General features: G+C 37.9%; 1 protein-coding gene across 2 annotated transcripts in view; it reads left to right on the plus strand.

The window, feature by feature from the left end:
* Positions 1-14,572, plus strand: part of NLN (neurolysin) — a 97,693-nt gene that overhangs the window by 72,184 nt on the left and 10,937 nt on the right. For both annotated transcript variants that reach the window (XM_036848842.1, XM_036848843.1), the window contains exons 9-11: positions 1,568-1,769; positions 12,614-12,800; positions 13,347-13,475. In XM_036848842.1, coding sequence (XP_036704737.1) covers positions 1,568-1,769; positions 12,614-12,800; positions 13,347-13,475 — 518 coding nt within the window. The remainder of the gene's footprint in view (positions 1-1,567; positions 1,770-12,613; positions 12,801-13,346; positions 13,476-14,572) is intronic.

The following is a 14,572-nucleotide window of genomic DNA, read 5'->3' on the forward strand; positions in this document are numbered from 1 at the left end:
ATGCCTATTAGCCTGGAAAGGGGAGGGTCTTTTCTGTTGTTCAGTCTTACCCTGGGTCTGAGGAGTAGACCTATATAGTGATACTGCCCCACCCTCAGCTGTAGGTCTGGGCCCAGGATGTTTTCCTGCCCTACCTTCAGGAGTAGAGTGTTTTTTTCTGTTACCATCCCCCCAGTGGCAGTGGGTTTTTACCAGTGCTCTTAGGGCAACAGGGTTTGTTGCCTTTCCATGAGAAGTTCAAGGGTCGTGTCCACTAGGAGAGAGGTGAAATGGATCGAGGCAATGCTCCCTTCCACCAGGCTTACATCAGCACTGATGCTTTCTCAGAGCTCTCATCCTGCCCCTGTCCTTTTTGTGTGTACTCAGTGAGGTCTAAGGAGAAGACCCTGCAAATGGATGCAAAATTTCCCTTATCTAATAACTCCTAGTGGTTCCCTATTTTTGCTGGTCCACCATCAACCTTTATCAATTTGTTAAAAATTTTCTTACTGGTGTCTGCAGTGTCTGCCCCAGGTTAAAAACAAACAAACAAAAAAAGTGCTTGCTTCTTTTCTCTTTCTCCTTGGAGGCATCTGTCTTAGATAGATTGTAGGTTGGTTGCCTTTCAACCTTCATTTTCTGGTGGGTTCAAGAAAAGTTGTGATTTGCAAATTGTCCAGCATGTTGTTGTAAGAATAGGAGCAATGCCCTTTTCAGCTTTCTACATCTTAATAGGAAGCAGTAAAAAGACTAGTTTGTTTTTGTTTTTGTTTTACCTGAATAACTTCAGGAAAAAACAGTTATGAGTCACCAAGAAAAGATAATACAGAAAAAGATATACAAATCAAAACATCAAACTAAAAAATTCACACTGAACCTGAATGTACGTTCGTGTTATGAGCAAAGAAAAAGGGAGGAAACCTATCCCTGTAATAAAGTCTAATGGCCCATAGCTTTTGAGAGCTACCATCACTGGTATCACATTGTCCTAGAATAGATGACTTTATAGTATAATTTATGCTTTTTCCAAGGCTAACTAAAAGCATTCTGTTTCAAAAAAGGCCTGTCTGGTTTATAAAAAGAGCTCATTTAATTATGAGTACTGATTCTTCCCTCATTGAATAAAAGGACAATATTACTGTCTGGATTTTAGTTTTTATCAGTTTTTTTTAATCAATTTTAACCTTAAGGAAAAACTACCTAGTAAGTCAAACTCCATTATTTCACTTTTACTTCAGCACTATTTAGTGTTTAATGACTCTATCTTTGAAGACGAAAAGCAGGAGCTTGTTACAATAAATTGGACATTCAGCTGTACCCTACTTGTGTATATTCTTAATTCATATTAAGATTTCAACAAAAGAAACCTTGGAAATATAACTCATATCAAGTGATAGTGGGGTTTTTGTTTGTCTAGTTTTCGTTGTTTCATTTCAACAAAACATCGACCTACTTTGTAAAAGGTGAATTAAATGTTTCAAAGCATCTTCTGTTATCAAATATGGTTAAATGACTGAGAGAGGCCATGCCAATGTTGTTGCCAGAGAAGAGTGTTTGTATCTCACCCACTGTGATTCTGGTTCCTTAGGGAAGGAAAATATAACCACGCAGCCTGCTTCGGTCTCCAGCCCGGCTGCCTCCTGCCTGATGGGAGCCGCATGATATCTGTGGCTGCCCTCGTGGTGAACTTCTCACAGCCACTAGCAGGTCGTCCCTCTCTCCTGAGACACGATGAGGTGAGGACTTACTTCCACGAATTTGGTCACGTCATGCATCAGATTTGTGCACAGGTGAGTGATTTTTTTTTTTTAATGATAGACCTACTAATTGCTTTTCCAGATTTTTTTTCCACCGATGTCAGAAACATGTTTCTTAACATGCTTTCTCAGAATCTGAACATGTTCAAAAATTTCATAGGCCTTCTGCAAAAACACAAAATTTTTCTTACTATGTTTCACGACATACTTTTACTCAGAGATTGATCCACTAATGAAAGAGCTTCATTGAATACCACCCTATGAAAAAAAAACGAAAACTGTCGTTAAGGAAGGGTTACAAATACTGTGTTTTTTCCTTTTAAATCTTTTCCTCATAGGAATTTGGTGTAAGCTTCAGAGATAAACTGTGCTGTAATCTGTCTCTTCTGCTTATTAATGCTTTGTTTAGTTCAATGGTTTTCATTCATCCAGACTCTGTACTCCTTTTTTAATAATAAATATTTTGTAACACCTTCCTTTACTAGCCTTCAATTAAAATTGCAGATAGCACGGTATAGCCATGGGAAGAATTTACTAAGAAAGAGAATGTGTGTGTGCAGCGGATTGCAACTAATTTCTCTTTATTTTTAAAAATGAAAAGTGTATTTATTCTAAACTTTGTAACATAGTCCAGTAAACTAGGCCCACACTATTCTAGGATGAACCATATGAACATGCCAATATTTAACCGCTGTTGACATACGAAAACATCTAGTTCAATTGTTCAGCCTAACAGTTTAAAAAACTGATATTGGGCTTCCCTGGTGGCGCAGTGGTTGAGAATCTGCCTGCCAATGCAGGGGACGCGGGTTCGAGCCCTGGTCTGGGAAGGTCCCACATGCCACGGAGCAACTGGGCCCGTGAGCCACAACTACTGAGCCTGCGCGTCTGGAGCCTGTGCCCCGCAACGGGAGGCCGCGATAGTGAGAGACCCGCGCACCGCGATGAAGAGTGGCCCCCGCTCGCCGCAACTGGAGAAAGCCCTCGCACAGAAACGAAGACCCAACACAGCCATAAATAAATAAATAAATAAATAAATTTATTTAAAAAAAAAAAAAACAAAACTGATATTTACAGAAGTGGAGGGGCAGTTTTCCAAATTTGAAATATCCATGCATCTCTAAAGATGAACTTTTTAGAAATAACCTCTTTATCAGAATAGTTTTAGATTTACAGAAAAGTTGCAAAGACAGTACTCCTCACCCTGTTTCCCCTACTGTTAACATCTTATAATACATTTGCCACAACTAAGAAGCTAACAGCATTGATACAGTACTCCTAACTAAACTCAACACGTTATTTGGATTTAACTAGTTTTTCCCTAACGGTCTTTTTCTATACAGATAATTTTTTTTAATCTATGCAATATCCTCACTGCATAAAAGAAAACATTTTGTTTATGTTTTTCAAATTGTAATGCCTGGGCATGGCTGTGTAGTAAGACATAATGAAGTATTCAGGTTATACGTGAATGACCCTGAATCTTGCAGCAAAAACTGCAGACTGATACGTAAGCGGTTTGTTTTGTTCTTTAAAGTCCAAGAATGGTATAGCCAGTTGTCTTAGTTCAGATTGCTATAACAGAATACCATAGATTGGGTGACTTAAAAATAACAGAAATTTCTCACAGTTCTGGGAGCTGAAGTCCAAGATAAAGGTGCTGGCAGATTTGATGTCTGCTGAGGACCTGCTTTCTGGTTCAGAGATAGCACCCTCTCACTGTGTCCTCACATAGTGGAAAGGAGCTCTCTGGGATCTCTTTTATAAGGCACTAATCCCATCCATAGGACTTCACCTTCGTGACTTCATCATCTCCCAAAGGCCCCACCTCGCTACCATCACATTGGGGGTTAGGTGTCAACATACGAATTTAGGGGTGGGACACAAACATTCAGGCCTCAGTAGTGACATGATTTTCCAAAATGGTGACTATCTCTTGGGACACTTCCAAATAGAAAGTAATCTTACTTTGATTTACACGATTGATTCTAGAAGTTAGAGTCTTGGAAACTTTAAGTGTGCAAAAAAAATTTTGTAAAAATATGTGCAATGGAGTTAGTTTCTAGGCTCACTTAATTATAGATTTTTCATTTATATGAATGTCCAGCAGGACATATGAATGACATGCAGAATAGGGGACAATTTTTTATTGTCTTGACATGTGCAGTTCAGTCCTGGACATCCAGCATCCCACCCCCAGAGCAGCCCCTAATCATTGTAATAACCAAAAATGTACCCACTCTTTTCCAGAATACTACTATCACTTTTGTTAAAAAAAAGTATTTAGTTCTTTGAACATTTTATCTTTACATTCTGGTGTTTCCATGTTTTATTTTAAAAAACAGAGGGGACTCCGATATGAATCTATTCAGATAAATAAATCCTAATATACTGATATAGCCATTTCTACTCTCTGTTTAATCCAAGGAAAATAAAGCTTTCAGAATAACCTAAATTTTCTTTCTTAGGTAATTTTAAAGTCTATTTTCACAGCAATAGGGTTCCTGAAATATTTATTTTCCATCAGTGTTCATTCTATGACTGACATTTCCTTTAATTAGGGTAAGTCTAGGTTCCATTTTTCTCAAGTGATTTTATGAATAATTTGGAAAAGTCAAATATTTTTCTTAATTTCAGACTTAGGTTACTTAGATTATCTAAGATCTTAGTTATGTACTTGTACACAGATAAACAATAGTCTGCTTTTAGAACAGTGGATCTTAACTTCTTTGGATCTGAGAACCTATGAAAATATGATTTAAGCTATAGATACCCCTTCCAGAAAAATGCACATACACTTATACAGTCAGATTTCTACCTGGAATTTCAAAGGCACACCGACCCCCTGAAGCCCAGACCATACTGAATTCCAAGTTAAAAACTGGGTTAGAGCAGTTTCCTCCTTTATTTGGATGTTGATTATTAGCTAATGATTTCTGAGGAAGTAATTTGGTGTCTTAATCACATTTATTAAAATAATACTGATCCTCAAATAGGGTTTTCCATGCTTTTGATGCATGTTCTTGTGTTCAAACACAGCCCTCTTATAACCTTAATATTGTATGCTTATCATGTATTCACGATACAGTTCTCTACAACTCTGTTATTCTCATTATTTCTTACAGTAATTTTGATTCTTTGAAATACTCATTTTAGTACTGGAAAATAACTGTCTTGGTATTATTTCATTTTAAAGCTCTGTGACTCATGAATGAAATGTATATACATATATATATGAATGAACTATATATGAATATATAATTATATATATGCCCAAACATATATATGACTGAACTACACACATGAATATATATGAATCAGTATGTATACTGATATACTGATGATAGTATATATACTGATATTCTGCTGATAACATTTACTGTTGATCAATATATATACTGATGAATGAAATACATGTATGTTTCATATATACACATACATATGAATCAACTATATATACGAACATATATATATGACAACTATACATATGAATATATACATGAATCAGTGTATATACTGATGATGAATGATGTCTCTTTCTTGAAACAGTAGATTATATTCAATTCTTAGAATTTGCCTAACCTCCTTCTTGAACACGAAATGTGTCATACAGGTGAATAGTGTATTAGTACAGTCCCTTGTGTGGTCATCACTTAATGACATTATCTTCGAAAAATCTCTTGTTTGTCTGTTAATCCTTTCAAATGTCCTGTAATGTTTTAAGATCTTTTAAAGTAATGTATTTGAAACCAGTGATCACTGCTTTTGTCTTAAAAGTAACAGACGCAGATCCATATATTTGCAGCTTTATAATGATTTCAAAACCTTTTGTACCGACCTAAAGTAGATGGCAGTGAAAAAGGAGTTTAATAGTTTCTGTGTTCAGTAATACTTCTGACTTATCTGAGAAATATATAGTGAATTTATAAGTTTGCCATACATATTCAGTAGATTGGTTTTAAGATATGGCAGCCAAGTGTTTGAGTTCTCCACTGTGGCAGTTTGCAAGTTTGATGACCAGAAGAGCTTGCTAGAGCTTGTCATAGTAATATTTAAATATGTCAGCAGGAACATCCAGTTTTCAAACATGTAGATGGACTAGTTCAAGGTGTCTACTATCTCATCATTCAAGAGAATGAGTTTCACTCATATTTTTGTGTTTACACTACAGGGTAGATAATTTTGAAGATAGCAGTCAGGAGGTGGCATCCTTAGTATCTGTTCCTGTTTCATGGCTTTATTGTGGTTTGGGCGTCAGTAATCGCTGGACTTTTGAACTTCCTGTAGAAAAGAAGAGTAATGCTTCTTAACAGCCTCCATTGTGATGTCTCTGTGTTGGTTGTGCATTAAGAGCAGTAATGAGTTTTAGACTGTTAGAGATCGTTATTTTAAAGCAACACATGAGAATCACAATAAAGCCTTATTAAAGTGAAAGAAAAACTTCACATTTCACATAACCTGTTATTTCATCTAAAGACTAGTAGAGCATCTTGTCTGCTTTAAATATTGTGGATTAGATGTTGTTTTAAATAAATGTAGCCTATATCAGTTAGGAAGGCACCCTAGTGTTATGAAAAGAGAACTGGATTAAAAATCATCCGTGTATTTGTAGGCCTGGCTATGTGACTTTTCGCACGTTTTCTGACCTCCTTGGGCCATCTCTTTTTTCTTATTCATAAAATAAGAAACAACAACAATTCTCATATCTGCTTCCCAGGAGTGCTGATGAGATTAAATAATGTGTGAAAAGGTACTTGGGAAAGAATAAAGTGCCATACACGTTTGAAGTGTTCTTGTAACTATGCTTATATATAATTCAACTCTTTTGAAATCAATAAGTAGCATACAGGTCCAATTGAGGCGGGGGAAAAGATTGCCATGAGGAAAAGCACTGTCCCTTCAGATTTTAAAGAGTTCACAAATGCTTACCCGCCATGGGTTTTGGGTGGAACATCTGTGGAAGGTGATTGGAAAACATCACGTTTGTATTTTTGTTTTGTTTTAATGATTACTGCCTACTTAGAAGTTTGATTCCTGGAGCTGGAGCAGAATGAGCACTTTACTTATGTATTTATTTATTTTTGAAAGTATCTTTTTTTTTTTCTTTTTGTCCGAGCCACACAGCTTGAGGGGTCTTAGATCCCTGACCAAGGATTGAACCCGGGCCCTCGGCAGTGAGAGCACAGAGTCCTAACCACTGGAACACCAGGGAGTTCAACAGAATGAGCAGTTTAGAGTATTGGCAAAGGTGGAAGATTAGTCGAAGGGAAACGTGGGTCCATTTATCTTCAGCATTAACACCAAGGAGTAGGTACTTGGAGGAAGCCGAGGACAGGTTTGGTCAGACGAGCCAGGATCATGCTCAGTCAGGCAAACTGGGTAGGCCAAGAAGTATGATAGCAGCCAAGATTCACTGAGCACTGACCATGTGCCAGGCATCATAGTCAGTGCCTTACATTCATTAATTAATTTTATCCTTATAGTGTTCTCTGAAGTGTGTTTACCTGTCTACTTCTATTATTATACTATTATTGCCCCCATTTCCAAGTGGAAAAAAACTGAGACTTAGAAAGGTTAAATGTTCACCCAAGATCTGACCACCGTGCTCCTCACCCCTCTACTTTATTGCCTGTAACCATTCTTTGCATCCCCCCATCCTTGTGGTGGAGACGGCATTATGTCATGTGATCTGAATTCGGGCTCCCAGGTGTGTATTCCTGTTGGATGGACTTCTTTCTCCCAAGTTTCTTAAATCGCATTCCCTCTAAATCAATCTCATGTGAACTTGTGTGGAATGATGAGTTTATCTAGTTCCACATTTCCCTCTGTGTAAGTTGACCTTTTAGGTCTCAGTCCTGAAGTACACTGAAGACCTATCAACAACCTTGTAGCCTCTACTCCCTGCCCCCAACCCTGCACACTATTACAGTTTCCAACATCAGTGTTAGGAGCAATTTCTTTCAGGACCCAATTTTTTTTATTTGAATATTTGTGTGTTTGTTTTTACATACACAAGCACATAGACACCTGTACATAGAATAAATGCTGAAGTCATAAACCAAATGTGATGGCATACACATTGTTTATTTCTGTTTAGAGACTTTTTTTTTCATTTCATTACTGTATTTTCTGCATTTTTTTTTTAATAATTAGAAAAATCTGTTTAAAAGAGAAATGTTTCATTGACTCCTTAGAAACAGAGTTAGTATCTATTGTGTCTGACCTGTTATATTAGATATGGTAGAATGGGGTTCAAAAGATACAGTATCTTGAATGTTTAGAGTTAAGTGTGAGGATATGAAATGTAACAATTAAAAAATTAAAACCAGAATATTATTAAGTAAAATGATACAAATGATATACTGATTAAGTATTGAAAGAAGACAGAGTAGAGAGGTGATGTTGGGTGGGAAGCTAAGAGGTCAAGTATGATAATAAGAGAACTCTCTCAGAGTTGTTCGAGGTTGGGTCTTCACACAGAAACGTTCTCCTCACAGCTTCACTTATTTCACAGAGATTAGTTGACCATCTACAACTGTCTGTGCATGTGCTGGATTTTGGAGGTACAGTTCTTAATTAGGTATACATACATATAGGGTTATTCTTAGCATTTGAGTTTGAATAGTATTTTTGTTTTCCTCTAAAAAGAAGTAGTTTAGTATAAGAAGTAGTAGTCAGGAACGTATAGCCAGTTTGGGGGTGAGCATGTGAATTTAAGGTGCAGTATTCAAGACTTCTGCAGGGAGTTCCCTGGCAGTCCAGTGGTTAGGACTCGGCACTCTCACTGCTGGGGCCCGGGTTCGATCCTGGTTGAGGAACTAAGATCCCACAAGCTGCGTGGCATGGCCAAAAAGAAAAATCTTCTGCAGATAATGTGTTGCTTCACGTCTTAAATGATGGTGGTAATACTGACCTGTGGAACTATAGGGCTGTTGTAAAAGTTAACAAAGTGTTATTCAGGTTCTCTTTATTACTATTTTCATTGCCAGTGATTGCTAGGTATATGTGAAGTTAAAAGTATGACCTTTAACCTTCTGTTTATAGCAAAGCCTAGGAGACAGTGGCACTTTTTTTCTCCAATGCCTTGTTACTTAAACTTCATCATCCCTGGATTTAGGGGTAGATCAGACAGAGGACATGGAATGACTGCTAAGAAATCAGTAGGGGATCATCTCAGACAACCAAGGTCCGCTCTCCTGAGCCCTGTTCTTTTTCCTCAGCACAGTACACTTATTGACTTCAGCAACTGCCTTTTTGTAAATGCTAAAAGCAACCAGTCTCTTAATTAGAACAATAACCCATATAGGATTTGGTCTTTAAAGCTCGCATAACTTTTTGAGCTTTAGTTTATATAATTTTGCTCCAGCTCTCACTGTGTTGTATCAATTGAGAAATTAATCTCTGTAGCATCAAGTCATTTGTTGTAAAAATCTATAACGGGGTATATTTTAGGCATCCGACTGTCTGTTTAAAAAGATAATATAGGGCTTCCCTGGTGGCGCAGTGGTTGAGAGTCTGCCTGCCAATGCAGGGGACTCGGGTTCGAGCCCTGGTCTGGGAAGATCCCACATGCCGCGGAGCAACTAGGCCCGTGAGCCACAACTAGTGAGCCTGCGCGTCTGGAGCCTGTGCTCCGCAACAAGAGAGGCCGCGATAGTGAGAGGCCCGCGCACCGCGATGAAGAGTGGCCCCCGCTTGCCGCAACTGGAGAAAGCCCTCGCACAGAAACGAAGACTCAACACAGCCATAAATAAATAAATAAATAAAATTAAAAATAAATTTAAAAAAAAAAAAAAAAAGATAATATAGAAAAGTCTCATAGTTTTAGACGACTTTCTTCCTCTCGAGAACTTCTAACCAGACAGGAACCTAGTTTACCTTGTTTTCTAGGCTTTTATTGTCAAAATATTTCCTGCAGCAATAATGCTCATAAGGTACTATATTCAACACCATTGAATTATTCGTGTTGAAAACTGTATAAAGTACTTCTTGGGTTCTTTGGAACCTACAGTTGAAAACTGGGGAGTGGTATTTGCCGGCTGGTCATCGATGAGTAATGGAATTCCACAGCCAGGCTGTTTTGCACATCAGGCCCCCATCAGGCTGCTGGATCCTAAGACTTGCCCGTGGTTTCTTTGTGGACGTACACAGTGACTGACTGTGGATTCCTTAGCACTTTCAAATTCAGTTATTTGCTGGAAATTGAGCTTTTGGATTTTGTAAGTTCTTTGTCCTCCTCATTTGAAAATATTTAAATGGTATTGCCCAAAGGGCACACAGAGAAACAGCATGACTTTCGGGAAATTAGTAAGCAGTAGAGTTATTTTTAGCTTTTACTCCTAGCAAACATTTCCTTTTGTTCTTTAGAAGACATTGTTGGTCTGTTCATTCATGTGCTGTGCTCTCTCCCCAACTACAGGGTGGCTTCAGATAGAATAAGCCCTCTCTTCTCTACTCTGCGTGACAGAATTGTGTTAATTTAATTTTAACTCATGAGTTATTCATTTGTTCATGTTTTTCTAGGTTCTGAAATACCACCGCCACCACCAAATACGCACATACATTTTATTGTTATTTGGGGTTGATTTTTCCCTCTCATCAGCAAACACTAACCAAAAAATGTTCACACAAGCAGGATATACAAAATTTATATTTTTGTCAAAATATTGTACAGTGATAGTTGATGGTGTGATTTTGTCTTTATTTACTTATTTTACAACTATAATATTTAGAAAGCTATGCAGTTAGTATTACAGAATCCCAAATCCAGGATAGTTGGTTACAAAGGCTGGCCTTTACACCTCAATCTCATGTTTGATCTTTGAAAAATCTTCCAGTATATAGAGGAAATCAGATTTTTAAGGAAGCACACTGAAACCTCACTTTTACTATTCACATAAAGGCAAGTTTGATGTAAGACTAGATCCAAGATGATTTCATCAATTTGTCACATTGTAATTTAGCCTTTTTTTCTTTGATTTTTCTCTGAGATAGAGCGGTAAAGTAACACTTGTGGTTAAAATTGGGGTTCTGTAGTCCGACCACCAGGTTTAAAATCCTAGTTCTACCATTAATCTCAGTATAGCTCAATTTCCTTATCTCATAAATGGAGATTACAGTGCTTTATACAATTGTTTTGGAATTTGAATCAGATAATCCATGCAAAGAGCCTAGCAAAATGCCTGACATAGTAAAGTCTCCATAGATGTTGGCTATTATAATTATTGTATAAAATTATTTCATCTATAATGTTAGATGTAGTTATTTTTAGAAGATTATATACAAGAAAGTGGCAAAATACTCATTTTTCTGGAGTCCTTGACTCTTTCCCTGTAAGAATTTTTTATTGGGATAAAAAATTATTTATCTGTCCTCAAACAGAGGTTACCTAATTCCAGTGCCTAGTGAATTTAGTTTCCCTTGGCCCTTCAGTAGTTGCAGCTCTTCATATCTAGAATCAGCACAATTATAATAGGAAGTCAAGCAAAACATTTTTTTCATAAAGAGAGGAAGGCAGAATGTGAGGTGGCGTTGACATCTGTGCCTCTGCCCTGGGCCAAAAACAGAATGGTTATTTGCTGCTGATTTGGCAACCAATCTGCTGCCTTCTCCAGTGGTTAAGTCCCCTTCCTTTCCCTTCCTTCCATTTAGAGCCCCAGGGATGATGAAGTCAGAGAGAGAAGACTGGGATGTGAAGCGTCTAAATAGGGAAACAGGACAGAGGTTCAGGGAAAGATAACAGAATAACCCCCATTCTGCTGCTGACCCAGTTGGGTAAATGCTAAATATTCCTCTGCCAATGGCAATTTTACATGAGTTATCTGGACGGTGTGAAGGTTGAAAAACACCAGCCTGTCTAGTGAATTCCCATCTTTCTGCTCAAGAGCTTTCTAACATCTGATTCAACAATTTACTAAACTTTCCTTTTTTAAATAAAACTTTTTTTTTAACACTTAGCCCACACCCTCAGAATAAGTCCCTTATTTTTACAGTGGGTACTTTAACTTCTGAGTATATCAGTTGTTTCTCTTTTCTCATAGCTGCATTTAACTCACCTCACTTGCCAACTATTATAGTGCTAAATCCCACTGAAGGGGCTTCTTGTTTTAAGGTAACATCTTCTACCCAATCTGAGAGGTACAACTCTGGCTTTCTACAACACGGTTGTCTTAGAAACACTTATATAAAGTTTAGAACACAAAACACCACACACATGAAAAGGGCATCTGTCTGTAATGTTGTAATTTAACTCTTTAACTGATTTAGGTGAAAACTTGAGTAGTTAAATAATAGACTGATGAATTCCCCAGAAAGGCATGTATTGAGTAAACAAAAATATGCAAATAGAAAGGGGAGCTAGGGAGAGATTGTCTTAGATTATGGATCTCTTCATTTTTAATGGGAAATTCCTTTTGGTTTTTTTTTTTTTGGCCACGCTGAATGGCTTGTGGGATCTTAGTTCCCCAACCAGGGATCTAACCCACGCCCTCAGCAGTGAAAGCACAGAGTCTTAACCACTGGACTGCCAGGGAATTCTAATGGGAAATTCTTCTAAAATACTTTTACTTTCAAAGCTTAAGGCTTCTTTTAACTTAGACTGATTTTTTTCAGTTATGATTTCTTAATGATTGTTTCAAGTGTGTTCTGTGATTCAAAAGAATGAAATATTAGTTTAATATAGGGTATTCGGGGGTTATTTTTCAGGCTGCTTGGCTACTGTGTTTTATTTTCATTTAAATTTGAGGTTATCCTAACCATTCAAAGAAGCAGTTGACTCTGATTCTGACTTAAGTTTTGGTGAGTCTTAATTATAATTCATCATATATGTAGTTTTCATTCAGTGCTTTTTAAAAAAGACCTTTATGTTTACTTTTTAGACCGACTTTGCACGATTTAGTGGAACAAATGTGGAAACTGACTTCGTAGAGGTGCCATCACAAATGCTTGAAAATTGGGTGTGGGATGCTGATTCCCTCCGAAGACTGTCAAAACATTATAAAGATGGAAGCCCTATTACAGATGATCTGCTTGAAAAACTTGTGGCTTCTAGACTGGTCAATACAGGTATGACTTAATAATTTTAGAAAATAAACTAGAATTGCTTAATGGAGAATTGGTGGCATCTTTTTTTTTTTTTTTTTTTTTTTTTTTTTTAGGTAAGAAGTGGATTTATTTAGAGAGATACACATTCCATAGACAGAATGTGGACCGTCTCAAAAGGCAAGAGCGGCACCAGAGCATGGGGTCGTCTCAGAAAGTGAGAGCGGCCATGAGAGAGACACTCTCCACGGACTGAGTGTGGGCCATCTCAGAAGGCAAGAGGCCTGCTGCATCTTCTTCTATAGAACTTATTTTGTCTTTTGTAATGATAGTACCCCCAGAGTGTTAATATGAGAAGGGAAGACTGCTACGTATATTGGAATACTGAACCCTGAAATTATGTCCAAGAAAAAAAAAATACATCTCCTTTAAAATCTTAAATAGAATGAGATGTCTTGCTCCGATTTTGCAATGAGTACTACAGGAATCAGTTTTTGAAATCTATGATCTATGGTCAGAACACGTAGTTCTCTCTTCTCCAAAACATGTCCAACATTCTTATGTTATCAGGTCTCCTGACCTTACGCCAGATTGTTTTGAGCAAAGTTGATCAGTCTCTCCATACCAACACTTCGCTGGATGCTGCAAGTGAATATGCCAAATACTGCACAGAAATTTTAGGTGTTGCAGCTACTCCAGGTACGTAAATACGATCACTAAAAGTTCACTCTTCCTGTGAAGCACAGGGTATACTCCTAACACTGCCAGAGAAGGTAGAGTTTGTCAGGCAGGTTGCCTAATATAATTTGTTTCTGATTTCTGAAATCAGGCCATGACTTTCAGGTCAGCATACTCTGTCCTCAGAGTTATCCTGTCCAAATGTGCTTGAAGGGGAGGCGGCGCCAGCTTTGCAGCATTTTAGTGTGATCAGGCGTGAGCAGTCGGCCTCCACCCCAGAGCAGAGAAAGCCACTGCGTTTGGCAGCACCGCCTGGCTCTGCCCTCCCTGTATGCACCGTGACTTCCCTAGGGTTTCGGTAAGATGTTGCCAGAAGGGGCAGTTTGAGAGAAAGGCACAAGCTTCTACCTTGTGTCTGATTCTGCTTCTGAGGTCAGTTAAGGCAGTTTGACTAGCAGTTTCTAACCTGGTATTATTTATGAGATTCATGTGAGTGGGTGGGATATGCTCAGACATAGGCTATGTTACGTTTATATTTGTATATTTTAAGCAAACATGTAGCTGTACGTGTATACGTAGTTGGAAAGGTGAGTTTTTTCCATCAAAGAAATTGTTGTTTAATTGAGTCAGTCACATTTTATAGCGATATTAAAGGTCAGAATAGTCCGTTGAGTTCATCCAGGCTGCTCGCTTCCTTTTGTGATCTGTTTCTAGTAGACTGAACAGCAACTTGGTGCCTCAGGCCACTTTGACAAAATCCTTTTGTAAAGTAGCCCTAGAGGTAGATTGAATTGGTAAGACCTTTTTAGCTCTTCACGTAAAGAATTCTTTTTCAGTAATTATGAACCTCAAATAAGTGCCATACTGATACGTTTCAGATATAAATAGGTGTGACAAAGAGTAGGCTTAATATTATTAGAGTATTTGTAAGACACATATGTGTCTAAGGGATAAGAAAGGAGTGAGTTGTCTGATAGGTGTGGACAAAGCCTCTGAAACTATTGTTAGTCATTCCAGAGCTTAGGGCCGAAACCGGCTCTGAGGTGGAGCTGTCATAGGAGAGAAGTTTGTAAACATCTTGGCCAACGGCACCCATAAACTCAGGGAGTACTAGAGGT

The sequence above is a fragment of the Balaenoptera musculus genome, chromosome 3 (assembly GCF_009873245.2).
Source record: "Balaenoptera musculus isolate JJ_BM4_2016_0621 chromosome 3, mBalMus1.pri.v3, whole genome shotgun sequence".
Classification (NCBI taxonomy): domain Eukaryota; kingdom Metazoa; phylum Chordata; class Mammalia; order Artiodactyla; family Balaenopteridae; genus Balaenoptera; species Balaenoptera musculus.